General features: G+C 47.9%; 1 protein-coding gene across 1 annotated transcript; it reads right to left on the bottom strand.

The window, feature by feature from the left end:
- Positions 1 to 26: 26 nt before the first annotated feature.
- On the bottom strand, positions 27 to 22,544 carry sgpp1b (sphingosine-1-phosphate phosphatase 1b). Its single transcript, XM_064323981.1, has 3 exons — positions 21,289 to 22,544; positions 14,269 to 14,358; positions 27 to 3,950 (listed from the first exon to the last, which is right to left on the bottom strand). Exons 1-3 carry the CDS (start codon positions 22,141 to 22,143, stop codon positions 3,399 to 3,401), a joined length of 1,497 nt encoding a protein of 498 aa, XP_064180051.1. The 5' UTR covers positions 22,144 to 22,544; the 3' UTR covers positions 27 to 3,398.

Genomic DNA, 22,544 nt, shown 5'->3' with positions numbered 1-22,544 from the left:
TCAAAAATGAGAATACGAAGGCAAAATTTTACAAGAAAAATCAAAATAGATGCAGGATATTTTAATTGTGCTGCTTAAGTAAAGCAATAATGAGTTTTTAAACCTAAACTCTGCAATTACAAGTTTCAGAGCTAGAGAACAAACCAGACAACTTTTTACAGACTGAAATTAAAGATAGAGATGAAATACATAAAGTACATAAATACACAAACCCAAACATGCTGATAAACTTATCCAGAACATTCCTCAACAGTCATCATAGAACACGTCCACACCCTTGCTACTCCAAAGCAGAGGAGTCACTCAGTACTTTAGAACAGTTACAGTAAAGGCACTGGGGTATATAGAACAATGGAACTTAGGTCAAGCTTAAAAAATAAAAAAACTACAGGATTTAAGTCTCTTTTTTTGGTCTTTTGTATGTTTCTGACCTAAAGTATTCTTTACTAAAGGTACAAAAACCCTAATGCTGTACATACAAGCACAGATAAAAGCTTTAGCTTTAAAATAATAAAGTACACAAACCTACAGACATACATACAGACACATGGTGATGCCCAATAGCTTACTTCCATTCCATTGTGTAGTATTGGAAATTTGTAGGGGCTGGATTTCAAAACTTTACGCCTGTCCAGGCTCCACTAAAGCTCAAGTTTAGTATTTCAGGGAATTAAAAATAAATTCATTTTTCCTCCACTCCGGCAAATTAGCTGCAGGTTACAATAAAATGGGAAAAACGAATGTCATTTCTTTACATCACCTTATCCAAGATGGTCAATTCATTTTACATACAAACTTCTACATATTCCTCAAGGGTTTATATACTGAAATCTGAACCATGTTTTAAGAATACTGACATGGGAGAACATACAAAAGCAAGAGGTGAAATGACTAAAGTGAAAAATGAGGTAAGTGGAACCAGTTTGGATCAAAGCAAAATTATATTAACTTCTAGCCCGTGGGGAGCAATGCTCAGTAAAGACTCACAGTGTTCACAGTGCACACACAGTAGGCCCTCAGTAGAGTCTGGTGTTGAGGCGTGACAGCACCAGTAACACCAACACTGCAGTGTCATTAACCCTGTTCACCCCAGTCCCAGATACAGAGCAGCCAGAGATAGCAAGCTCTACTGCCCTTCCCTGGGTTTATTTACATAAGAGCCAATCAAGACCACCGCTTTCTTTTGTTTGCTTTTTTTGGAACCCGAGCCCTACATTGTCCTGTTAAAATAGATCACATCCGTGACCTCAAGTACAGCTGACTGGAACACATCCAAACTATCAGGACAAGGACACGGGATTTAAAAAGAAAAACAACAACAAAACACCACATAAGTAAAACACAGGCAACCATGACACACTCAAATGCGTACGCACGCGCACACACACACACACACATATACAGACACACACGCACAGAAACACATACGCACGGGCACGCGTACACGCACAAGCAGGCACATGCACACACATACACCCATGTGCACGCACACGCACACATGCACGCATACACACACACACACACACACACACACACCAACACAGACGTTGCTGACAGCTAGCCTGTCTCCAGGCTCCTTCCCCAGCTCTGAGGGGTTGCAGAGAGGAGGCAACAGCAAAGGGAGCAGTGCATTCTGGGAGCGGCAAAATAAGTGACCCGAGGGGAAGTCTCAGCCGACCGTTTCCACGGCGGCGAAGTGCCTTCCCGCTCTCATTTAACCACGCTCCACTTTCACAAGCACAAGGACATTTGACAAAATAAAAATAATAACATTTATGTATAATTTATGTACCGTACTAAAGCAGCAATTACCTTGGTCAGCTAGGGAGAGTACTACAGCAACACTGTAGTAAGACTAGATCATTTTCTGCTATATTTAACTGTGTTGTGAGCAGACCCCCACGATGCAGTCGTGGCAGGTGAGGCAGCAGGTAAGGAAGCTGAAGGGAGTGAAGGATGGTGCACTGAGGGATGTGACAGGCTACTCTCATTTGGGTGGGTGTGGGTGGAGAAGCACTGGCGGAACAGATGCATAAGAATAAAAAGAGACAAAACTGCAACAGTTGCATTAAAAAGTGCAGCTTCAGGCAGTACAAGACTGCGATTCTCAGCACCAGGCCGCAAAATCTCACTTCTGCTTTAAACTTCCCTTTTGCGCCTCGTCCGATGGGCACGCTGCAGCCCCCTGCAGGCGGGTGTGGGGAACGACTTTTCAGTTCCTCCAAAACGACACGGGTAATTCGACCGTGCGTCAGAGGAGAACGGCCTGCTCCCGCTGACGCACCTCTGCGTCCCGTCGCCTCGGTCTCCCCCTCTCTTTCTGTCCTACCCTTGGCCCCTGTCAGCGGCCCCCGCCTCATCCTCATCTTTCACGGTCCCAAGGCACGGGACACTTGAACCACAGGAAGCCGATGCGTGCGACTCTCAGCTAAAACAGGAAGTCCCTGGGCAGCAAGCTCAGATCAGTGTTAGTGTTAGGGAAAGGGGGAGGGGTCAAGAGGACTAGAATACGTAGGGCATGTAACCACCCCCCCTCCCTCTGATGACCAGAAAACATCCCTCCACACCCAGTCCACAGCTATCAGGGAAATCTAAGAAGTACATGTGCCTGTTAATGGCTTCTTTCCTCCCAGTTCCCCACACTTAAATCTCTCCATCAACAAAACAAATACAGAAACACACAAAGAGCCCTTAGGGGAGAAAAATATGAAAAACAAGACTCGGATCTTATGTAAAAAAAACAAACAAAAACAAAATGTGTCATTCCTGGCTAGATTTTCAAGTACAAAAATCTAATCAATTTAAATGGGAATACAAAAACAGAATATTTATTCTTTAAGGGTTTGAGCTGTGCTGAACAGTTCTCTAAGCAAACCAAAAAAAAAACAGTTCTGTGTTCACTGGCTTTTGCAAGGTGTGTGTGTTAGTGTGTGTGTGTGTGTGTTAGTGTGTGTGTGTGTGTGTGTTTGTGTGTTTGTGTGTCGTGCGTGGTGTGTGTGTGTGTGTGTTGTGTGTTTGCATGTGAGATGATTGCTGGACCAAGCAGTCTCACCGCAAAAAAAGTCAGAGCAGATAACAGAAAGCAGTATTGGGAAGTGGTGCACAGAACCCTGCTATCCCAGCCCCTGTACCAGCAGCCCACGCAACCACAGTCCTCTTGTGACTCTGATCACGCGCGCGGACGTCTAACAGCCAGACCCTAAGGACAGCGCAAAGCAGAAATCAACAAGAAAAAAAAGGAAACAGTTTTTAAGGCCGAGTCATCGAAGCAATAAAGCAGTAATGATTAAAGCACACAGTTCGGGGTGGAAATCACCCCCAGGGGGGTCGTGTGTTCTCTGTGAGGAAGCAATAGGCTGGGTCTGAAGGGGGGGGGGCGGAGGCGTGACAGGCAGGCATCAGAGCAGGCCGATCCAGCGGAAGGCTTCGGGCACCAGGTAGAGGACGCTGAAGCCCACGGTGCCGTAGACGATGTACCGGTACGGCAGCTCCACCTCCATGTGGCGGCGGGCCTTGCGCACGTCGTCGCCGGGGACGCCGGCCAGGCGGCACACCAGCGGGATGGTCAGGGCCTTCATGACGGCGCGTATGAGCAGCAGGAGGGCCATGCCCAGGACGAGGCGCAGCAGGCAGAGCCCAACCAGGCCCGGGCCCAGCGGCGGCGGCGTCAGGGGCAGCTGGGACGGCGGCGGGTCGAGCATCACGCCCAGCCGGCGGTTGAGGTGCGAGGCCAGGGCGAAGCCGGCCCCCGAGCCCAGGATCTGCGCCGTGTCTCCGCGCGACGTGCTCCACGTGTCCAGCGTGAAGGAGAAGAAGCCCATGCCCAGGTGCAGGGAGACGATGATGAGCGGCGCGTACTGGCACGTCAGGTTGAAGTTGTCGATCACGTCCAGCGCCGGCTGGAACACCACCAGGATCAGCATGCTGTACAGGAAGCCGGCGATGACGTCCTGCCCAACGGCAACAAAAAAAAAACATCTTCACCATCTCCCCCGTCACATGACAAATCTCCACAACGATCAAGGAAACCCAGATTCCTCTCTGAATATTTGCCTTATCACACAAAAAGATGCACACATGTACACTATTTACAGAAAAAGTGAATAATTTATCTTGCAGCAACAACAAAAACTGCAGTAAGATCTGAAGAACATTCTGTAGGATTCCCTCCCACACATACAGTATAGTACTGCATTGACTCTCAGTAAGTGTCAGTGAAACGAACAACAAACACTCCACCATTACGAAGCTATTCGTGTATGCACAACAGGATATTCCTGCAGGTCTGCATTACTGTGAACTGGGGCTAAGACCAGTGAATATGCCTGAAAACGTGACAGAAAGGGAGTTGTATTTACACTGGATTTCCCAGGCTCAAGCTGAATTAATATTCTTCTCATACCAGTTGAGATAACAATTTTGAATGTGCTTAAAGGCACATATATTAGTCTTTGGGAAAGGGACAGGTAATGAAAAAACATGGAAATATCAAAATAAAGTCACATAATAGCCACTGAAGTTTTTATGACACTGGCTGCTCTCACCCCAGGCTGAAGTTTGCAGTAAAACTATCTGCCGTTGCTCGCCTGTTTTGCCTTGGACATTTGCCTGGGCATCGCCAGCCAGGAGCATGCACTTCTGCCCGCACCTGCCCTCCGCTGATGATGTCACTTCTCCGGAGGGCTGGGCTGACATCACCTTGAACACCGTGGCTCGTGACACATCAGCAAGCTGAGCCGTCTCAGTCCCTGCAGCTCCTGCCAGACGCTACCCAGCAATCATCCACTTTTCAGTGCCACTAAGGTCTCCTCTTACAGCTACAGGCAGCCAGCATTACTCAGCATTTAATACACAACCTGGTGCATGCTGGGATGTCATTTTCTTAAATAATGGATGGGCCACACCTATCTGGTAGCCTGTGCGCTCCTTCATTTACTTGTGCTGATTTACATTTTTTTCACTAGCCGTATATACACAGAAACGCAAATAGCAGCACTAGTCTCCGAGCTTCACGGCTGCTCCACTTCAAAGGCTGCCAAAAGCCCGCGCCACACATGCTGATAGTTTGTCCAGATGTACATGAAAAGCAGCAGCAGCCCAACTGCTGAGTGGAAGATTAAACACTGTCTCTGACTGAGATTTATGGCCGGGAACAGAACAAGTCTCCAATCAAACTGAAGTAAAGGAAATCAGCTCATTATCTAGCGCAACCTTCCTTTATTCCGTTTCACTGTCGAGTCGCAAGACACTGCTTGACGAAGACCTGTCAAAACTGCGGCCAACCGCTTCAAAACACAAAAACCAGTTTAGTGGTAATGTGAAATGAGTGCTTCTGGGTCAGAATGAATGCAGAGAGCAGGTTGGTGAGGGATAATCATGCAGGCTTGTGAAGGGACCAGACCTCAGGAGCTGCCCCTGCCAGCGACTCCGCTCAGCTTCGTACGCAGCCAACCCAAGCGGAACGAGCCCACAGCCCGCCGCCACGCGACTCCTGACCGCCGCCGCGGCCGCGTGCCTGGGCGGGGCGCTCTCCCGCCAAACCCCCGCTGCCCGCCAGGCCGGGGATGAAGCGCTTTCCCCATCTGCCTCCACCTTCTAAGACTCAGTAACACGGCGTCTCCCGCTATTGTCTGGACGGGAGGCGCGGCGGTGTTTGTGCGGGACGGGTTCTTGTTTGAACACGTCTCTGTGCGCACTGGTTTGAGAGAGCGCAGCGCTGCGTCTGCAGAATGTCAGCCTGACCGCGGTGGAGATAGTGTGACCTCGCGGGGCAGGGGGAGGGGCCCGTCCTGAGGGGCGGAGCCTAAAGGAGGCACTGCTCTCGCTTTATGTCAACGCGCAGACGGCAACGAAGTGGCAAACTGCGGGGAAACCGAGGAGAAAGGGGAAGCGAGAAACAGGATTCGACGTCGAAACCAAGGCGATGGGCCCGCATGCTTCTTTCCGCCCACTCTCCGGGGAAGGGGGGGGCGTGGGAGGAGAGGGGAGGGATTTCCGCGAGACGAGCATTGTTTTGTAGTTTCTCTCAGAGTGCCCTACCTTATCCGGCTTTGCTCTCCTCCACACTCTCAAGGGCATCTTCCCCTCACTGCTCCCCACCACACAGGACCGAGGCCAGGCCAGGGATCCACAAATCACCAACCCACCCCCACCCAACCGAGGATTCTGTCAAAAGTTTGTTTTGCACAGGCAAGGTACACTGCCACAGACTTCATAACGGCTACAACTATCAGCTCTCTCCACCCCTCTACCAACTGGATTCAATCAGCTTGTGACAAATGGCTCAGCCGACTTCCCCCGAATTGAGGCCTGCAATAGAGGCATGCTTGCCATTAACCCTTTAAGGTGTCAGATCACAAATGTGTGAATTGAATGTTCTTAACTCAACATTCTAAGGCTGATGTAACAATAAATACTGGTAACTGTAATCAATGGAGTTCTAGAGCACTGACTTTTGAATTTTGAAAAAATATTCCCAAGAACCTACACTTCAAAGGGTTAAACTGCACTCAGCACAGCACCAGTGTGATCCTGAAGAATGGCGATGCATATCCTATATTTTACATCCACTGGGGAACTGACAGTGCAGCACTGCGGAGAGCAATATCCTATCAAAACCGCTGCTTCATGACCAATTGCTTTAATATTGTCTGTGGAAAAGGAGCGGAGATTGCACACTTCTTTCAAATACTGTCATTCATTTGCAAAAAAAAGGCAATTTCCCTAGTACACCACAGAAGGGCTCCTTAATACACATGAGAAAATATTCAGCAAGAGCATCATCACAATTTCTAACCTGATGCAATAGGAAAAAAGTTTCCAGCTGGCAGGTCTTCAGCCCCACAAACAGTGTGTTTGTAAACCATTTACACTGTAGCACTATGTTTACCGTAGAAGGAAATTCACCAGAAATGCATTAACTGTATACAGGCCATGCACTGTCAAGACCAGACCCAACAGTAATGGAGTTTGTGATAATTCAGAGGCAATGTTATGACTCCAAATTTAACCTTGCTTAATGTGTGACTGAGAGAATTTTCCTACATTTCTCTCCCAAGATCCTGGATACACCTAGATACAGATAACCATAACAAGTGATACATTCCAGTGGATAATGTCGTAGTGTTCCTACAGTTAGAATGTTGAATATTCAAAGCAATTCTGTTAATAAATAGGCCGTTCAGACTGAAAAAGGCACTGTCTGGCACCATGTTACTTTTCATCCCCAGGCTGAGTGTGTGGTATTAGGGTGCTGTCCAGCCATGCAAGTGCAATTCCTAATTAAGATCAATGCATTGCGTTAGAGATCCTAATTCTGTCGGGCTCTTCTGGCCCTTTAAATTTTCAGCGCAAAACACGGCGCGAGCTGGATCGCAGTTATAGCAAAAAGCTAAGCCATGCGCGCGACAGAATGCGTGCCTCGGGGCAAAATGTATAGTCAGAGGGGCACGAAGTGAGGCAGCAGCCACTGAAATTCAAATTCGAGGTCTGGACAAACTTTTACATGGGCTCTTAAAATGCAAATACCGCGATACCCTAAGTTGCGTATGTAATTATAATTAGGCTATATATACCCTGCCTAAGTACGCTACGGTAACCGTAAAACAAGGACATCAACATTATGACGGTATACTGCACAAGCCTACTGCCGTGCACCATCCACTGATCCGACTCACACGTCAGTTCCATTTCTCCAAACAGAATATCGATGATACCTCAAACCAAGGTACATCTACTGACGCTGCAAGTCGGGTTCAGATCGTCTCGGGCGTTCTTCAAAATGCTGCAACACGCGGGCTCGGGCTAAAAAGATGCGAGCTCTGTTTGGGTCGGGCTGACATTTTTGGGCCCGTTTCAAGCTCAACATTACGTTATAATCACATTCCGGCATTTACGAGACGCTTTTATGCAGAGCTACTCATACGGATTGCATTTTTACGCACAATCCATTTTGCTGAAGCAATTCAGATTAAGCACCAGTTAGGAATCGAACAACCTTTGACTTACAAGCCGAGGTCCTAACCATTATAGTACATTGTCGTTATATACTGCAATGGTAGGCGTATTTCTACAACTTACATTGTTTAAAAAATCATAACTGATGAAATTACCAAAAAAAAAATTTATTTTTATTTCAAAGCAGTTTAGGCAAATCAAGGCAGATAAAATCGGTGGGGGAATGAAGACACACACACGGGCATAAACATTTATACCCTCGTACTCAGCAAACGGGCTGTGCACAACTGCGAGTCTGCACTGCCCCAGCTACTTAAAGCAGCCCTGTGTGCAAACCATATGCACGTGTGTGAGTGCTTGCATGTGCCTGTCTATGTGCTTACTTTGCATGCATTTGTGCATGGACCTGCATGTGCATTGCTGCTGTGCATCCCAGCCATGCAAAAAAAAAAAAAAAACGGGTTCTCCAAGCCCGGGGCTGTACGTTTGTCTTTGCAGTGGTGTGTGAACCTCGGAGTGCTTCACTGTTAGGCGAGAGATTCCACAGATGGCCCAGGACATGAATCCACCGCATACAGACCACTGCCTCTGCCTGCCTATTGCTCTCCGGTATTACATCCCATTCCCCTCAGTCACTGCTCTCTGACCCCAGAGCTCACCAGCGTCCACATGCCCTGTGCAGGAAGACTTTGGACACACACCTCACTTCCAAGCACCACAGCTGGGTTAGGGTAGAGTCCAGGTGCCTGCGTGTATGTGTGTGCGCATGCGTGTGTGTGTGTGTGTGTGTGTGAGAGTGCGTGTGTGTGTGTGTGTGTGTATGTGGTAACATACTCCTGCAGGTCGCTGACCTACAGATCCATTTGGCCATGCTGACACACCACTCAGATCAGTCCCTATCAGATCAGATCACACCCTGAGCTTTTATTTATTAACCAGCAGGACCAAGTGTGATGTGCACCGCACAGCAACTCTGGAGCCCTGTGATAATGCCTTGCTTCAAAGCACACGTTAAGCGCAAGGCCTTCACAATGGCCCTTGGAAGCACAGACTCTGAGATAGCCCTCAAATGTTATGTTTACTTCCATTTTAATTTCATGTTTAAATAAGTCACATTTCCTTAAGCACATCCTGTCATTAAAAAAAAAACAAACAGAAAAACAAATGCACACTTTTGACAGTACTCAACTATTATTACAGAGAACACTCCTTGCACTAAAAGAAGGTTCAAATCAATGAAATCAGCCTTTTATGTTATAGAAACACAGTTCCAATTATAGGCTCATATCCTCCATTGCAGTCCTGTAGTTTAGTTTCTGCTTTCAGCTGGTACAGGTTTAGGCAAACAGGACGTCCCCTCCCCCTTCCTCTCCTCCTCTCATCTTCGTTCTGTTCTCCAGCACCCTTGACCCTCTGTCCCCTACAGCAGGAGCCATTTTACATTACGCTGACAGAGGGGATCCCTGCAGTGTCAGGGTCCAAACAAAGAAGCTGGAGCCATCAGTTTACACTGGTTTAAAGACTGCACAAACTGCCTGTTATCACTACAGTTAGAGGCTTTATGGTGTAAATGATAAACAAACGTTATGCTTTTATTGCTGCTGCCATATTGTGCCCTGTTTCTTTGTTAATCAGTGTCATGGTTCTGGGCACGTGGTCATTAAGAGGCATAAACACGTCCCTCGGCACAGTCTCTTCCTCATCCCGAGGAGCAGGAGTTGGAGCCCTTAATTACCTAACCAGATCGATTATCGGCCTTTATTGGCTGCAATGTCAATGAGTTCCTGCTTCCCGATGAGAGAGAGACCAAACGAATCTACCGGATAAAAGGGTTAACAAAGGGTGGGGCACGTCCTGCCACAGAAGAGGGCTGTTTTCTTTGCACGGATTAAAAGTTCGCTGTAACACAGCACCAGCAAATTCTGAGGAAGAGTACGCGCAGGCGCCTTAGCGACAAACAGCAATTAACTTTCATAACCATCCAAAGCAAACAGCGAAGGAGCAACCACAGTTCCAGGCCAGCGAGCAGCACAGAGCTGCATTGTGGGAAAGGGAGGTGTGGAGGGCAGAGAGGCCAATCTCAAACACAAACACCATTAAGTGCCATTAGGGCATGTCATTAAGGGCTTATTAGCTGGAAATGCAAGGCTCCACTTCCTCTATCACGAGGGTGGGTCAGGGGAGGTCAGTCTGGAGCCAGGCATTAGAGTAAAGCACAGGAATACAGGAGGTGTTGTGAGGGGTATTTAAGGGGCACTGGGCACTATACAGGGGATTTGACAGACAGTAAATTCAAAAGGAAAGCTGCCAGTGCATGTGCCGTGAAAGGCTGTTAGCCCAGAAGCCCAAAGTAAACAGATCTGCTAATCTATGATTCCGTTAGATACTGACCCACAGAGCTACATGACTACATATTAAAACTGGAAGAAAAAAAGCATTGTATAATCACCATTACACAAGAAACTATTTCTGATTTAGTCAAATCCCACGTTAGTCACATGTTGTGCCTGTGACCTCACAGTGGCAGTGCTCGAACTGTGATGTTGCATATGGATTAAATAAAACTGAAATGACTTGGAGGGTAAAAGGAAGCGCGCTCTTCTCAGCCAGTGAAGTCGCTCTCTGTGGAACTGGACTCTCTGCAGTCACGGTTCCACACAGGCGTGACAGTGCAGCTCATTTCCCCACCAGACTGCTCACCCTGGCAACCCTCTCCAACGCGACGGCACGCTCTAGCCCGTGCCCTCCTGCGGAGCTGTGAGTGGGGAGGGGGAGGGGAGAGGGCGGGCGTGAAGTGGAGAGGTGGGGAGGGAGGAGTGAGGAAAGGGGAGTGGAGAGTGGGGGAGTAGGGAAGGGGTTCAGTTCAGGTTCCTCTGCAACAGCAGCCAGGGTGATGCAGCCAGCAGCTGTGATCTCCTCAGGTGACGAGCGGCCATCGCAGCAGCGACCCTCACAGTTGGAGGAGGAGCACAGAGACTCAGCAGTTTGAGCGGCGCAGAGCAAACGAATGCAGACTGGAGCAGACAGGGGGCTCGGAAACGTCGATAGCGGGAGCGGAGCGAGCGTGAAGCGCGCCCAGCGAACGGCCGCGGAGGATGCCCGGCGCCATCAGCTCGGCCCTGAGCAGACCGGGTCAGCGGGACCACAGGCAGTGCTGACTCAACACCGTCTGGGGTTCAGCGTAACCAAGTCACTGCTTAGCACACCACGCTGAGTGTCCTAATCAATGTGTCTTATGATGCAGGCCTCAGCCACACACACCCGCCACTCATCTGTATTCAGACACCAGACAAATGAGCTCACCCAGAATTATGTCATCAGCCAGACGACGTTCAAGGGGAAAAAGAGCTCCACTCTGGCAGTTTGGGAAGTACAAGTTTCAGCACACAGAATTAAGCGACTGTGCACAGATGGGAAAATAACAACAGGGTCCACATTGAAGCTGCCCCCATATCTCAGCAATGAAGCTGAAATATGGTGAGAGATGAGCTGACAAGTGTGCCTAAAATACAGACTACCAGTTTATACCCATTTTAACTGTCCTTTTTTGTCTACTACAAGTTTGCAATGATTCTTGGTGAAATTGTGTGTGCAGTGCACCCTAAAATTTGGCTTAACTTTGGCTTGTCATGTAGCGTGTCAGGTTCTGCAAGTGAGGATAATTTATCTTCGCCTCAGGTCTCCTTCAAAGATGCAAAGGCATATCAAAACAAATTATCTGATTCCTGATCAATGTTCACCAGTCACATGAGTGAGACACTGTGAACAACCAATGAAAAATAGCCATTCAATTACATAATCTGTTAGTTGGTCCTGTACAACCAAAGAGAAAAGAATGAGAGCTGGGAAATAAGATAACATTCTAGATATCTGAGCACCAAGCCCAAAATATGCACTGGACAAACGCTGATCGTTTTCCATGTAAACAGTTAGACTAAACAATCGGAATTAGGTCAATGTCTCCAGAGTTTCCTAAATGTTTAGAGGCTAAGGCGGTTTGTCTGAAATGTGGGTATGACTTCATGATGTTTCATTGCAGGCTGCAGGCTAGTTCTTGCGCAAGCTTTACGCAGAACCGCTTTCTCAGCAACAGGGCAGGGTAGTGCTCATACTGCTCACTGCGCCAGTGTTTCACAAGTAAAGTCCCGTGATTTTAGCATCCATGCTGGACAGGAGCAACGATGCTGAAATTACTCCGCTCTGCGAAGTTTATGGGAATGTAATCCACCTGCAAGCAGCTATCACTGCGATCAACACCAGCAATAACAAGACCAGTTTACGGGAAAACTGAATGACTTTATGCTCCTGGAGTTATTGGAAGTGCTTTATAACATTACAGCATTAGTGGTAAATTGGTGGCATTATACGGTTCAGATCACCCACACTCAAATCTGCCCCCCCCCCCCAATCCACATCCAGCCCTGGTTTTCTTTTCTCCCAAGTAATTAACTGAACATTTAGTGCTACTGACTGGCCAGACTGTCTTCACACCTGACTCCCAGGTAAAGGGAGGGTGGAAAACCAGAAGTTCTCGCCCCTCAGTAACAGGTTTATACATTCCAGCGGTGGTAGGGTATAATTACCCGAATACTTGTGGAGCCTGCCAGCCCAGACTCCCCCGGTTCTGTAAATGTGGGTTCAGCCGCAGCACGCTCAATTCTCTAGAATTAGTGAGAATTCAGAGAACTTCTGTGGAAGTGCAGGTATTCATCAGAACAGAAAGGGTGCAAGACTGAACTTCATTACACAAAGAAGCACTTTCAAGAGTGTCGGCACTCCGCAGCGAGTGAGAGCCATAGACCCCCCCACCCCCACCCCACCCCAGCCCTCCATCGATCCCCCTCAGCTCCCTCCCCCCCAGCAGCATCGCTGTTATAATCCCACCAAAAATTTAACTGGAATTCTTCTCTCTGCTGTGCTTCCTTTTAAGGAATAAGCGTACTGAGACAGCCATTTACTGTTACAAACGCAAATGCTTCTCTGACCTTCTGCTCTGTAGGGGGCTTGGGTTCTTTCCGTTTCACATGTGAAACTGTCTGCACTGCGACTCTAAAGGCTGCTGGGTAATCCGCTCCTAAATGCTCATTTCAAGAGTGGCATGATTTTAAAAAACGCTTACCTTAACAAAACAAGAGTACCAATCCTACCGAGAGCTGCTTTCAACACAGTTAAGTGCAGTTACAACATAGAGCAAAAGGCAGTAGTTTACCAGGTTTTCCAGCCAGTTCAGACATTTACATAAAAAGGGGCAAGTCATGGCTGGTATAACGTGAGTTTAAAGCAAATATCCTATAATTCACTGCAGGTAGGGCCAGACACGCAGAGGTCGACAGCAGAAGCTGTACCTCCGTAATTCTACAGACTCAGCCTGAGAGGGTCTCAGCCTGGTCCCCTTAGTCCTGCTGCCCTCACCAGCCGAACAGAGACCCAGCTAAGGCAACCTGCCGCTCTGTGTACATGCTCAGGGGGGCCCACACAGCCTGTGCGGGACAATCAGGTCGCGTTTACTTGTCCCGCTAACACACACACGGAGGGCAGCGGGGGGGGCAGCGTGGGGGCGCGTCAGTGCAGTGCTCGTACCAGGAAACATGCTGCAACAGTTCCAGAGGTGAGAGCGACCGCAACAGTGGCTGGCCAAAAGCCAAAAGCACATCTCCACGGAACACAAGCCATGCATTCATTCACACGTTCAAAAAGTATGTAGTGAAATGATGACTCTTAGGGTTATCTCATCGCTCCATTTTCAGACAGGGCGATTGTAATTCTCTGGTGTGCTTTACCCTGAGCTCTGAGAGACAGGGTCTGCTGGGTAGTTCAGACTAAAACACTGAGTGGCTCCAGCCAGCTCTTAGCGATGAAAAGCATGTCATCACCAGACCACCAGCACAGAGCTCCATTCCAGCCCCCCCAGGCTGCCCGCGCTGGCCGGCCCTGGCTCCGTCTGATTGGCCACTGTCCTAATTGCCCGCGATCCTCTGGTCAGGTGGAGAATGAAGAAGCCATTACTCCTACCAGACCCCATGGCTTCAGGCTCACTGGCTACAGGCCAATCCGCCTTTTAGAAGAAGCCAATGGGGACTGAAGAGATCACATATTTTCCTCAATTAAGCCCTGTAATTTGAACCAGCGATGGACAATGTGACCCCCCACCCCCTCCCCGCCCCATCTTGAGAAGGAGGCACATTTAAAAGTGGGGGGCGGGGGGGGGGGGGGGGGTATGAGTGCTCTCTGCTCCCCTCGGTCTCCAGGGTGATTCTGGGCACCCTGCCTCGGGGCGGTGGGTTAATGATGCTGAAGGAGACGCCGACTCACCAGGATGGAGTGCATGCCCATGTAGATTCGGCTCAAGCAGACGAGGATGCACCAGCTGAAGGACAGCACCAGGCCCAGCGTGAAGGGGTACTGCGGGAGAGAGAAGAAAGATGGAGGGAAAGGGCGGAGAGAACAGAGGGAGAGAGGGAAATGTGGTCACTCGGTTACAGTCCTGCAGCTGGCAAATGACGTGGACCGCAGGCCAGAACTAATGTCTTTTGCTACCCTCATGTGCATCCAACACAGCTGCAGGCTTGATCATTCATCTTCTGCCAGTAACCAATGCACTGCACGACTGCATTCATATTCTAGTCAGGGAATTCTGCATTACCACGAAGGATCATTAATTTCAAGGATTTCTGTATGCTCCTATAAATGCTGGATATTCTCTAGCTTGTAGATAAATGGCAAGGCTAGATGGTTCTAAATAGCCAAGTTTCAGCCTCATGTATTTTTGTATTCTTCTGTAATTAAATGCTGAGGATGAACCTTTTCAGGACAGGTGCAAACAGATGTTCGAACATATGATTTCATTTAACATAATCTGTATCAAGTTATTCACAGTCTAGCTGTCTGTTTCTCTCACACACTCTCTCTCTCTCTCACACACACACACACACACAGTATGAAAGGAGTGAAGCTTATTAAGTGAAAGGAGAGAGTTTGTGCTGGGTAGGATGAAGCAGTGTTTCTCCAGAGACATCACAGCTCTGGCAGCACTTCTGGGCCTGAGAACCACCATCTTCTCCAGACGTTGGTAATTAGCGACTGTATTACCCTGTAACAGTGCAGTAAATACAGCCACTGTGTTTTGGAACAGAATGTACACCCGCTGTATAATATAGGCTAATGTTCTGTGCTGCTAGCAGTCCAGATGAATTGTACCCTATGATGATATAACCAGGAAAGATTGCTTTCCCAATGCAGGCCTCAGTCTCAAAGTGGAATGCAGCTGCTCGCTTGAATGACTCACATACAGTAAATCTGATTTTGTAGAGCATTTTCTGAACTCAAATAGTAAAAAACAGTAGCACAGTTGTCTTCATTGACAATTCAGATCTGTTAGCCTTTACGAAAGACCAGAAGTAGTCCAAAAAGTTCTACCTAGCACACTCAATCTTAGTCTGGAATTCTGACCATGGGTATTTGTTCCTGCCCGTTTGTTAAACAAATGAGTGAATGTAATAATATCAGAACCGGCACCAGCTACACTGTAAAGGCTATCACAGCCAATGACAGTATCTACACTGTCAGCACTGGAAGGCAGCCTGCTGTATATAACTAAGCTCGAAAATTGGAAACCATTCAGTTCTCTCGATGCGCAAACTACATAGCAAGACTGCTAATAAAAAAAGGAAACACTCCAGGAACAGGAAATGTGTCATCTAGAAAATTTTATCGTCTGTATGACATAAGAAATACACCTTTAGCCTACATTACTAGCCTACATAACAATGCTACACAAGTACGGTTTGAAACTTTACCCTTTCAAATGTGTGGCTAAATGCTTGCTAGAAACTGACTCAGCACTTCAATTTCTGAAAACATTGATGTGGTGATCTAGAGTAACCCTAACTGCTACCTAAATAAAAGAAGTAACTATGTTAAATGCTGCAATCATTGTTTGCTCTACAGAATTCCATGATACACATTGCTTTGTTAGCTATAAGCAGCTAAATGCTAACTGTGGGTCAGTAGTCAATAAACAAACCCAGGGTTGTCTGCCATTAGCACCCACCCAAAAAAAAATGTCATCGCTACAATGTAGTGATAATGCCTCATGGCTGGAGCTTCTGCTCCCTGCACCCTGGAGACCCGAGTTAATCCTAATTCCCAGATTTTAAAAACCCTTCTGGCTCCTCTGAACTCCTCTAAAGCTGAACTGGGCATGCTCCCTGGTGTGGGTTCCATATGGAGCTGCAGGGACAGATGGAAATGTGCTAGTGGGAAAAGAACAAAAATGGATAACCACATCAAAGGAAGGCCCTCCTCACCCAGCCATCTGCACTGACCAGCTCACGCTGTCATCCACACTGACCTCGGCCAGTCATCCACATTTCCTCTTCACCCAGCCATCCGCCCTGGAGTCAATAGCCAACACTAGCGTTAACGTGCTCGGTCAACCATCCGCATTGACCTTTTAACTCAGACATCTTCACCGGCTTCCAACCACAGCCATCCGCACTGACCCTGTGACCCCGCCATCCGTCCCATCCTCCAATCACAGCCAGGGCTGGGAACCTCTCCCTGAGCACGGGCCTCAGCGTATGGGGGCTGTGTGGGGGAGAGGGGGGCCTCCTGGGAACCTGCTGCTCCCCACTCACACACACTGATCATTTAGGTCAGATCCAGTCAACCCAGGGTGAGCGATCACACTGTTTAATGAGGACAGATTCTGGAACATCCTCGCTGGGACACACACAGAACGACATACAGAGACTCTTACAAACCAAAGTCTTTGCCCATCATGCCTTCTATATACAGAGGGGTAGAACAGCCACAAAACACTGTGGCTCAGGACATAAGGACACTCTCGTCGCTCAGATCTCACAGGCACCATGTGGGCACACGGAGCAAAAGAAGAGGTTATACTGTTTTCTGGTACTCTGTGGAAAACCTTTTAACGAGGTCAGTTGGGCCAAAGTACATTCTGACTACAGACAGACACACAAATTCAGACTCCTACTCAACCTGGCCCCTTTCACCTTCTCAATCAGACGGAGGCCAGCTTGGCCCAGCGCAGTGAGTGGGTGAGTGGGATGCAGAGCACCGGGACTGCTGATGTTTGCAAGCTGTCTGAAAGCCTTTTGTGCTCCTCTCTTCACTATGGTTTCAGTGTTTGGGGTTTAGCTCTAATTTCTTTTCAGCAGTCCCTTTGACCCTCCATCTCCCAGGGAGCACTCAGCACTCCCTCCACCCCTTCACCCCTTCACTGAGACAGCCCAAATCCCAGAGACGTCATTCTACCAAACATTCTGCACGATATATTTCCAACAGCAGCATGAACCCTGTCTCCCTTGTGCACCTACGGCTGAGACAGACCGAGAGGAATACACCCTAGATTCATCTACCGCTGGATGTTGCTTTTGGCGGACACCCAAAGAGCGTTGTTCGTGTTCCTGTCCTAAAACAATTTCACGGACGAGCGCTCCCTTCGAGCGCGGAGCTTGTTTCCACAGCCCGCGCCAGTCCCAGACACGGTGGCCTCAATCTATGCGGGCCGGCGGGGTCAAAGGTTCACATTCGAGAGGCTGGGGAAAACACGCGGGGGAGGCTGCATTGTGCTCACGGATTAGAGCGCAGCCGGCTCACAGGCAAAAGCACGGCAGCCCGTTAGCCTACAGCCAGCTGCGCTAAACTCTGCTCATTGTCAGTGGGGAACAGGGGTGGGTGGGAAATGGCTATTCCGTATCACACGTGTGCCATAACCTTCTTCTAACCGAGGCAGAGAGCTCATCTACGGAAATCCATTAGCTATCCGTGAGGACCCTCACCGAGGGCCGTGGGCTAATTTGGCAGGCTTCCCGCGCCAAAGAGCTGCACCGCGGTCGCTACACGGCAACCTCCAGCGGCCTGTTATGAGGCTGTGGGTTGCTTTCAGCTTCTTACAGAGCAGGATTAGGACCGGCTTTATGAAGCTGCGGTAAAAACGCACAAAGTCCAAAAGGGATAGTCACGTGGGCCAGGGGCAGCTTGCGCTTCCTGACGAGACTGTGAGCTTGGCTAATGACCACCCACACACAGGCCGGCTCTGGCTCTCTCACCAAGCCTCCTGGGGCTACAGCAGGCCTGAGAGACCGGTACACTCCGGACTAGAGACGAGGGGTGCTGAGCAGTAATAAATCAGTCAACCTTACCTGAACTGATATGGCACCCTTAGCAAATCGACCCAGACAGCACAAAATAGAAACGTAAGTGGAGCGGGAGAGTAATAAAAATTCAACAATCAAGTTGAAAATGAAACATGAATGCATCAAAAACAGGAAGACGACTTTTGTGAAAGGGAGACTCGAAGAAAGGGAGACTGTTTGTTTCAAACGAACAGGCAGCAAAGCATTCTCTCATTCGTGGGTGAGAACAATGCAATGTGAGAATAATTATTTATTTAATAAGTGGACACCACTGTTCACACATTTCTTTTACTGGCAACACAGTAATTGTCAAATCTTTCTAAGGTTTCCGGAAGTGACGACCCACTGAGAATAGGCTTTTCCTTTGAGCGTGAGCTGACGGAAAGGGATCAAGCCAAAAACATGGAAGTTCAGGACCAAGAATAGTGGGACATATTGTTTCATAAAACCTACAGAAGTTTGCTGCCACTGTGCTTTTGAACAGATTCCAGAAAGGAGAATTCATTGATGAGAAAATGCTGCAGAACATCTTCAGGATATTACTAGTCAACAATACAAAGAAAAACAGCTGTTGTCAGCATAGCTGTGTGTCCTTATCAATTTTTAGGTTGATGATGCAATAAAATAAAAACACGCTGAATCCACTGAACCAAAATGCGTGATTAAACTATTCAAGAGATAAAAGAAAGCCACCCTAGAGCAGCTATTTCTTCATGTCCAATTTGCACAGGACCAGTATAAGCAGTCCATACACTGTCCTAATAAACAGCAATATACACGTTTAGTGCATTAGAGTTAGGAAGCTGTGGAAATCTTGGAAATCCCCAGTTCTTGACAGTGTACAGAGCCCATAATATCAGCGGCTGTGCCAGAAGCGAACAGCGACGGCCGGCACCTTTCGGTCACCTCGCCGTGATCGAGACATCAAAGCCGAGGACCTGTTTTCATCACAGACCTGTGAGTGCCGTCTCAAGGGGCCGACGCAGCCGGAGAGCTGTGGGGGGGAAAGGGGAGGTGCTTTCCACTGCCAGCCACTGAGATTAGAAATCCCCTCAACCCTTCAACCAATCAGGCGGAACGCAAGGGTCCCCGAGCTACACGCTTTTCTATTGCAGCTGTGCAAAAACACTGGGGGAAAGCAAACGTGCTGATAACAAAACATAACTGCAACACATTAAAGGCTGAATTATGGTCCAGTTGTAATAGCTGTGGTTCCAACAGCCCTCCCATGATATGTGTTCAAACTGTTTGAAACATGACCTGCCTCTCTCAATTCCCTCAGATGGATAAACATCTGTGTTCTGTTACTGTACAAGGGAGGGGGGGTTCTCAGTCTGCCATGCATCCCAAATTCCTGCAGAGGCCTGTCATTGCTGTGGAATTCCATATCCCTGTGAGGCGCAGTACAGGAACCAAAGGACAACAAACTAAACAAGAGGAGGGGGACTACAGAAGGGCAAGGCAATGAAAGCTGAACAAGTAAAAAGTGGGGTGAAGTGTTTCCTTTTAGTCTGCCTACATTTCACCCCAGTAATCACGGGCATAGGGGGCTTTTGATCTACCTGAATGCACATCACAGCCGCCTTTCAGGTCACCTTAGTGTGTCTTAAGCGCCAAAGCATTAAAGAGGGCTTCTGTCATACAGAAACCGCGTGCAAGAAGTGAAAGGGAGTTTATCAGGGCACACAGGCTAATTAGCCTAATCACTTCCCCCGACTCCACACTCCACTGCGCAATCTAAAGCACCCGAGATACGATCGGACGTGCTGAGGTTGTGCGCACGCAGGTACTCCTGGTAACCACGCAGCACAGCTTAGATGCATTTTAACTACGGAGCTGATCTTTCAAAAGTAATTATCCGGTTATCCGGCCAAAAAAAAGAAAACCGCTCAACAACATGACATAAGCAGTCACAGTTGACATTAGGAGATTGGATGACCTCCAACTTTACAGCAGCACAGATAATTGGGGTCCTGTGTGTTCTTTGGTTCCCCTTTATTACCTCTGCTGGCACACAGAGTAGACTCTGCAAAATCCCCTCCCCCCTTTCCCCTTCATGACAAGATTGCGACTGTGGTCTGGAGATGACTTCTGGAGAGTGTTTTCTGCCAGCCCGTGCCCCAGGACAGCTCAGAGGGAAAAAGGGAACTTTCTGTGAAAGTGGTTTCTGCTCTTCTCGCTGCTTCCTCAGTCCCAATCGGAGGGTGTCGGCACAGAGAAGCATTTATGCTATATCAGTACCCAGTTCAGGCTGAAAGAATAATTACCCAAACGACCACCAGAAAACCCACCCCAACCTATCCTGAAAGGTTAATGAGGTGTTTGAATAAAGGGTTTAATAGCAAGAGGTTGAGATTCGCTTGTCTCGTATGCGTCCATAATGGCTGTTAAAATAAGGAATTATTGGCAATATCAATAATGAAAGTTGTGATGAAATTAGATTGAAGTGATTGAAAGTCAAAGAGAATTGTGCATCAGGCTGTTGTGTTCCCTACGCAGCTCTCACAGCCTAACCTACTGGGAGAGGTTCCCATATCACTTGGACTCTGGTGGGCAGTGCAGTGATTGCCCTCTCTTTTGGATATCCAGATAAGGCACACTGTGCGATGGTTACATACTAAGCCCTCAGGTGCTTTCTGTGCCATGGGTCAGTAGTGTGTGTGTGTGTGTGTCTGTTCCAGGAACGTACTAGAAAAAAGTCTGCAACTGGCTGGAAAGAAATGGAGCACTGGAGTGTCCTAATCATTGTATATCCCACTGCCATACAGAATTAAAATGCATCAAGCCACAGGTGGGCGGGCTGCACCACTCACCACAGGCCAACCATCATCGCTTATTGGCCACAGATAAGCAGGTGAGAGCAAGTTTTTCATTCAGCTAAACATTTGTTTTGCCTGCTTTGTGTTCCAGTTCAGTGCCCTATTCAATGTCAGAACACAAGCAAATAAAAGGATACAGCTCTGAAAACTGAATGTGTACGGAATGACTCATGGACATTAAAACTTCAGAGTGAAAAAAAAAATCAATAAGATTAACAGTATCTTATAACAACTAAACCTGAAATGAATCAGATTCACAAGTTTAAACTAACATCTAATATAAAGAATCAAACGTTTTGCCAGCAGGACAGTGGCTTTTGTTTAGTTTTTAAAAAATGGCATAGCTTTACCTCCCATCGACTGTAAGTAAGTAGGAATAGCTCAAAGGGTATAGCAGTTCCAGCCATGGCGTGCGTTGAGGGCATGCTATACTCCGAGTTGTAGAACACCTCCACTTTGACCACGGGCGGCGAGGCCGGACGAGACCACCGGATGATGTCTTTGGTGCACTGACCCAGGTACATGACCCACACCCAGACTATCATCAGCCTCCGACACACATAGGCGTCAACGTTCCAAGCGAAGAAAGGGAAAAATGTGATGTAGAAGAGTTCATTCCCCAGTTCAGTTCCGACAGTGAACAGGTAGTATAAAAACTTATTCTCGATTAAGAATTCCTGCCCAGTATCACCAGTCAGTGAGTTCTTGCGCATGGGTTTTACTGCGCTCCTGTTTTTGGAACTCTCGTTCTGACTATCAGCATCCTTTGTTGAAATGCGGTCCACCCCGCAATCGTTAGTTGGGTTTTCCGACGCCGATGCACTGGTGACACCAGAGCAAAAAGTGTATCCCCCAGTCTCTCCAGCTCCGACATTCAGACCTGTCCCGTTCAAAAGGCCGTTTTTACAGCCATCCTGCTCCGTACGAGTGCCAGTCGCGGTGTTTTTCCTCTGTCGATGACCGTCGGTAACTTTCTCGCTACCTGCGTAAATGTCATAATTGTCACTTTCACCCTCGCAGTGCTTAATACAGGTTCCGTTGTAAAGTTGCTCCTGTTCATGCGTTTTTTCTGTTGAAATCCCAGAAAAGGTCCCAATCACACCACAAATCTTCTGAAACCTTGCTACGTGATGTGGATCTTCCAGATTTTTGCAAAGTTGCGTAAATCTTGTTTTCGCATTACTTGCCATATCTATTAGACCCATGTTAAAGTAATAAAACACGATCGCAGTGCCTCACCCAACACAAGTTGAGCTAACTTAGCTAACAAGCAAGGGTTCTCAGATTGGCTACTTCGCTGCCGCGAAACATACGATGTGCAAGCTAGCTACCTCTAACGTTTGCTAGCTAAGCTTACTTTACTGTAAAAGAGTTTTCACTGAAAATAACAAGAACAAATAAAATATTATATCACCCAATCCCTTCCACGTACAAATATCAGTGAAGTTATATATACGGAATCCAGCCAGGATAACTTCAGTTTTATAGAGTTCAAGGCGTGTACTCCGTCGCTCCACTGCTATTTTTAAAAAAAATATCCGGTAAATTAACTGACAGGCTGCTCCGCGAGGAAAGCAAACGGGGACGCGCACGTATGGCTGACGAA

This window comes from Anguilla rostrata, chromosome 1, assembly GCF_018555375.3.
Source record: "Anguilla rostrata isolate EN2019 chromosome 1, ASM1855537v3, whole genome shotgun sequence".
NCBI lineage: Eukaryota > Metazoa > Chordata > Actinopteri > Anguilliformes > Anguillidae > Anguilla > Anguilla rostrata.
The sequence above is the reverse complement of the archived record's forward strand: the minus strand, read 5'-3'. Positions and strand labels throughout refer to the sequence as shown.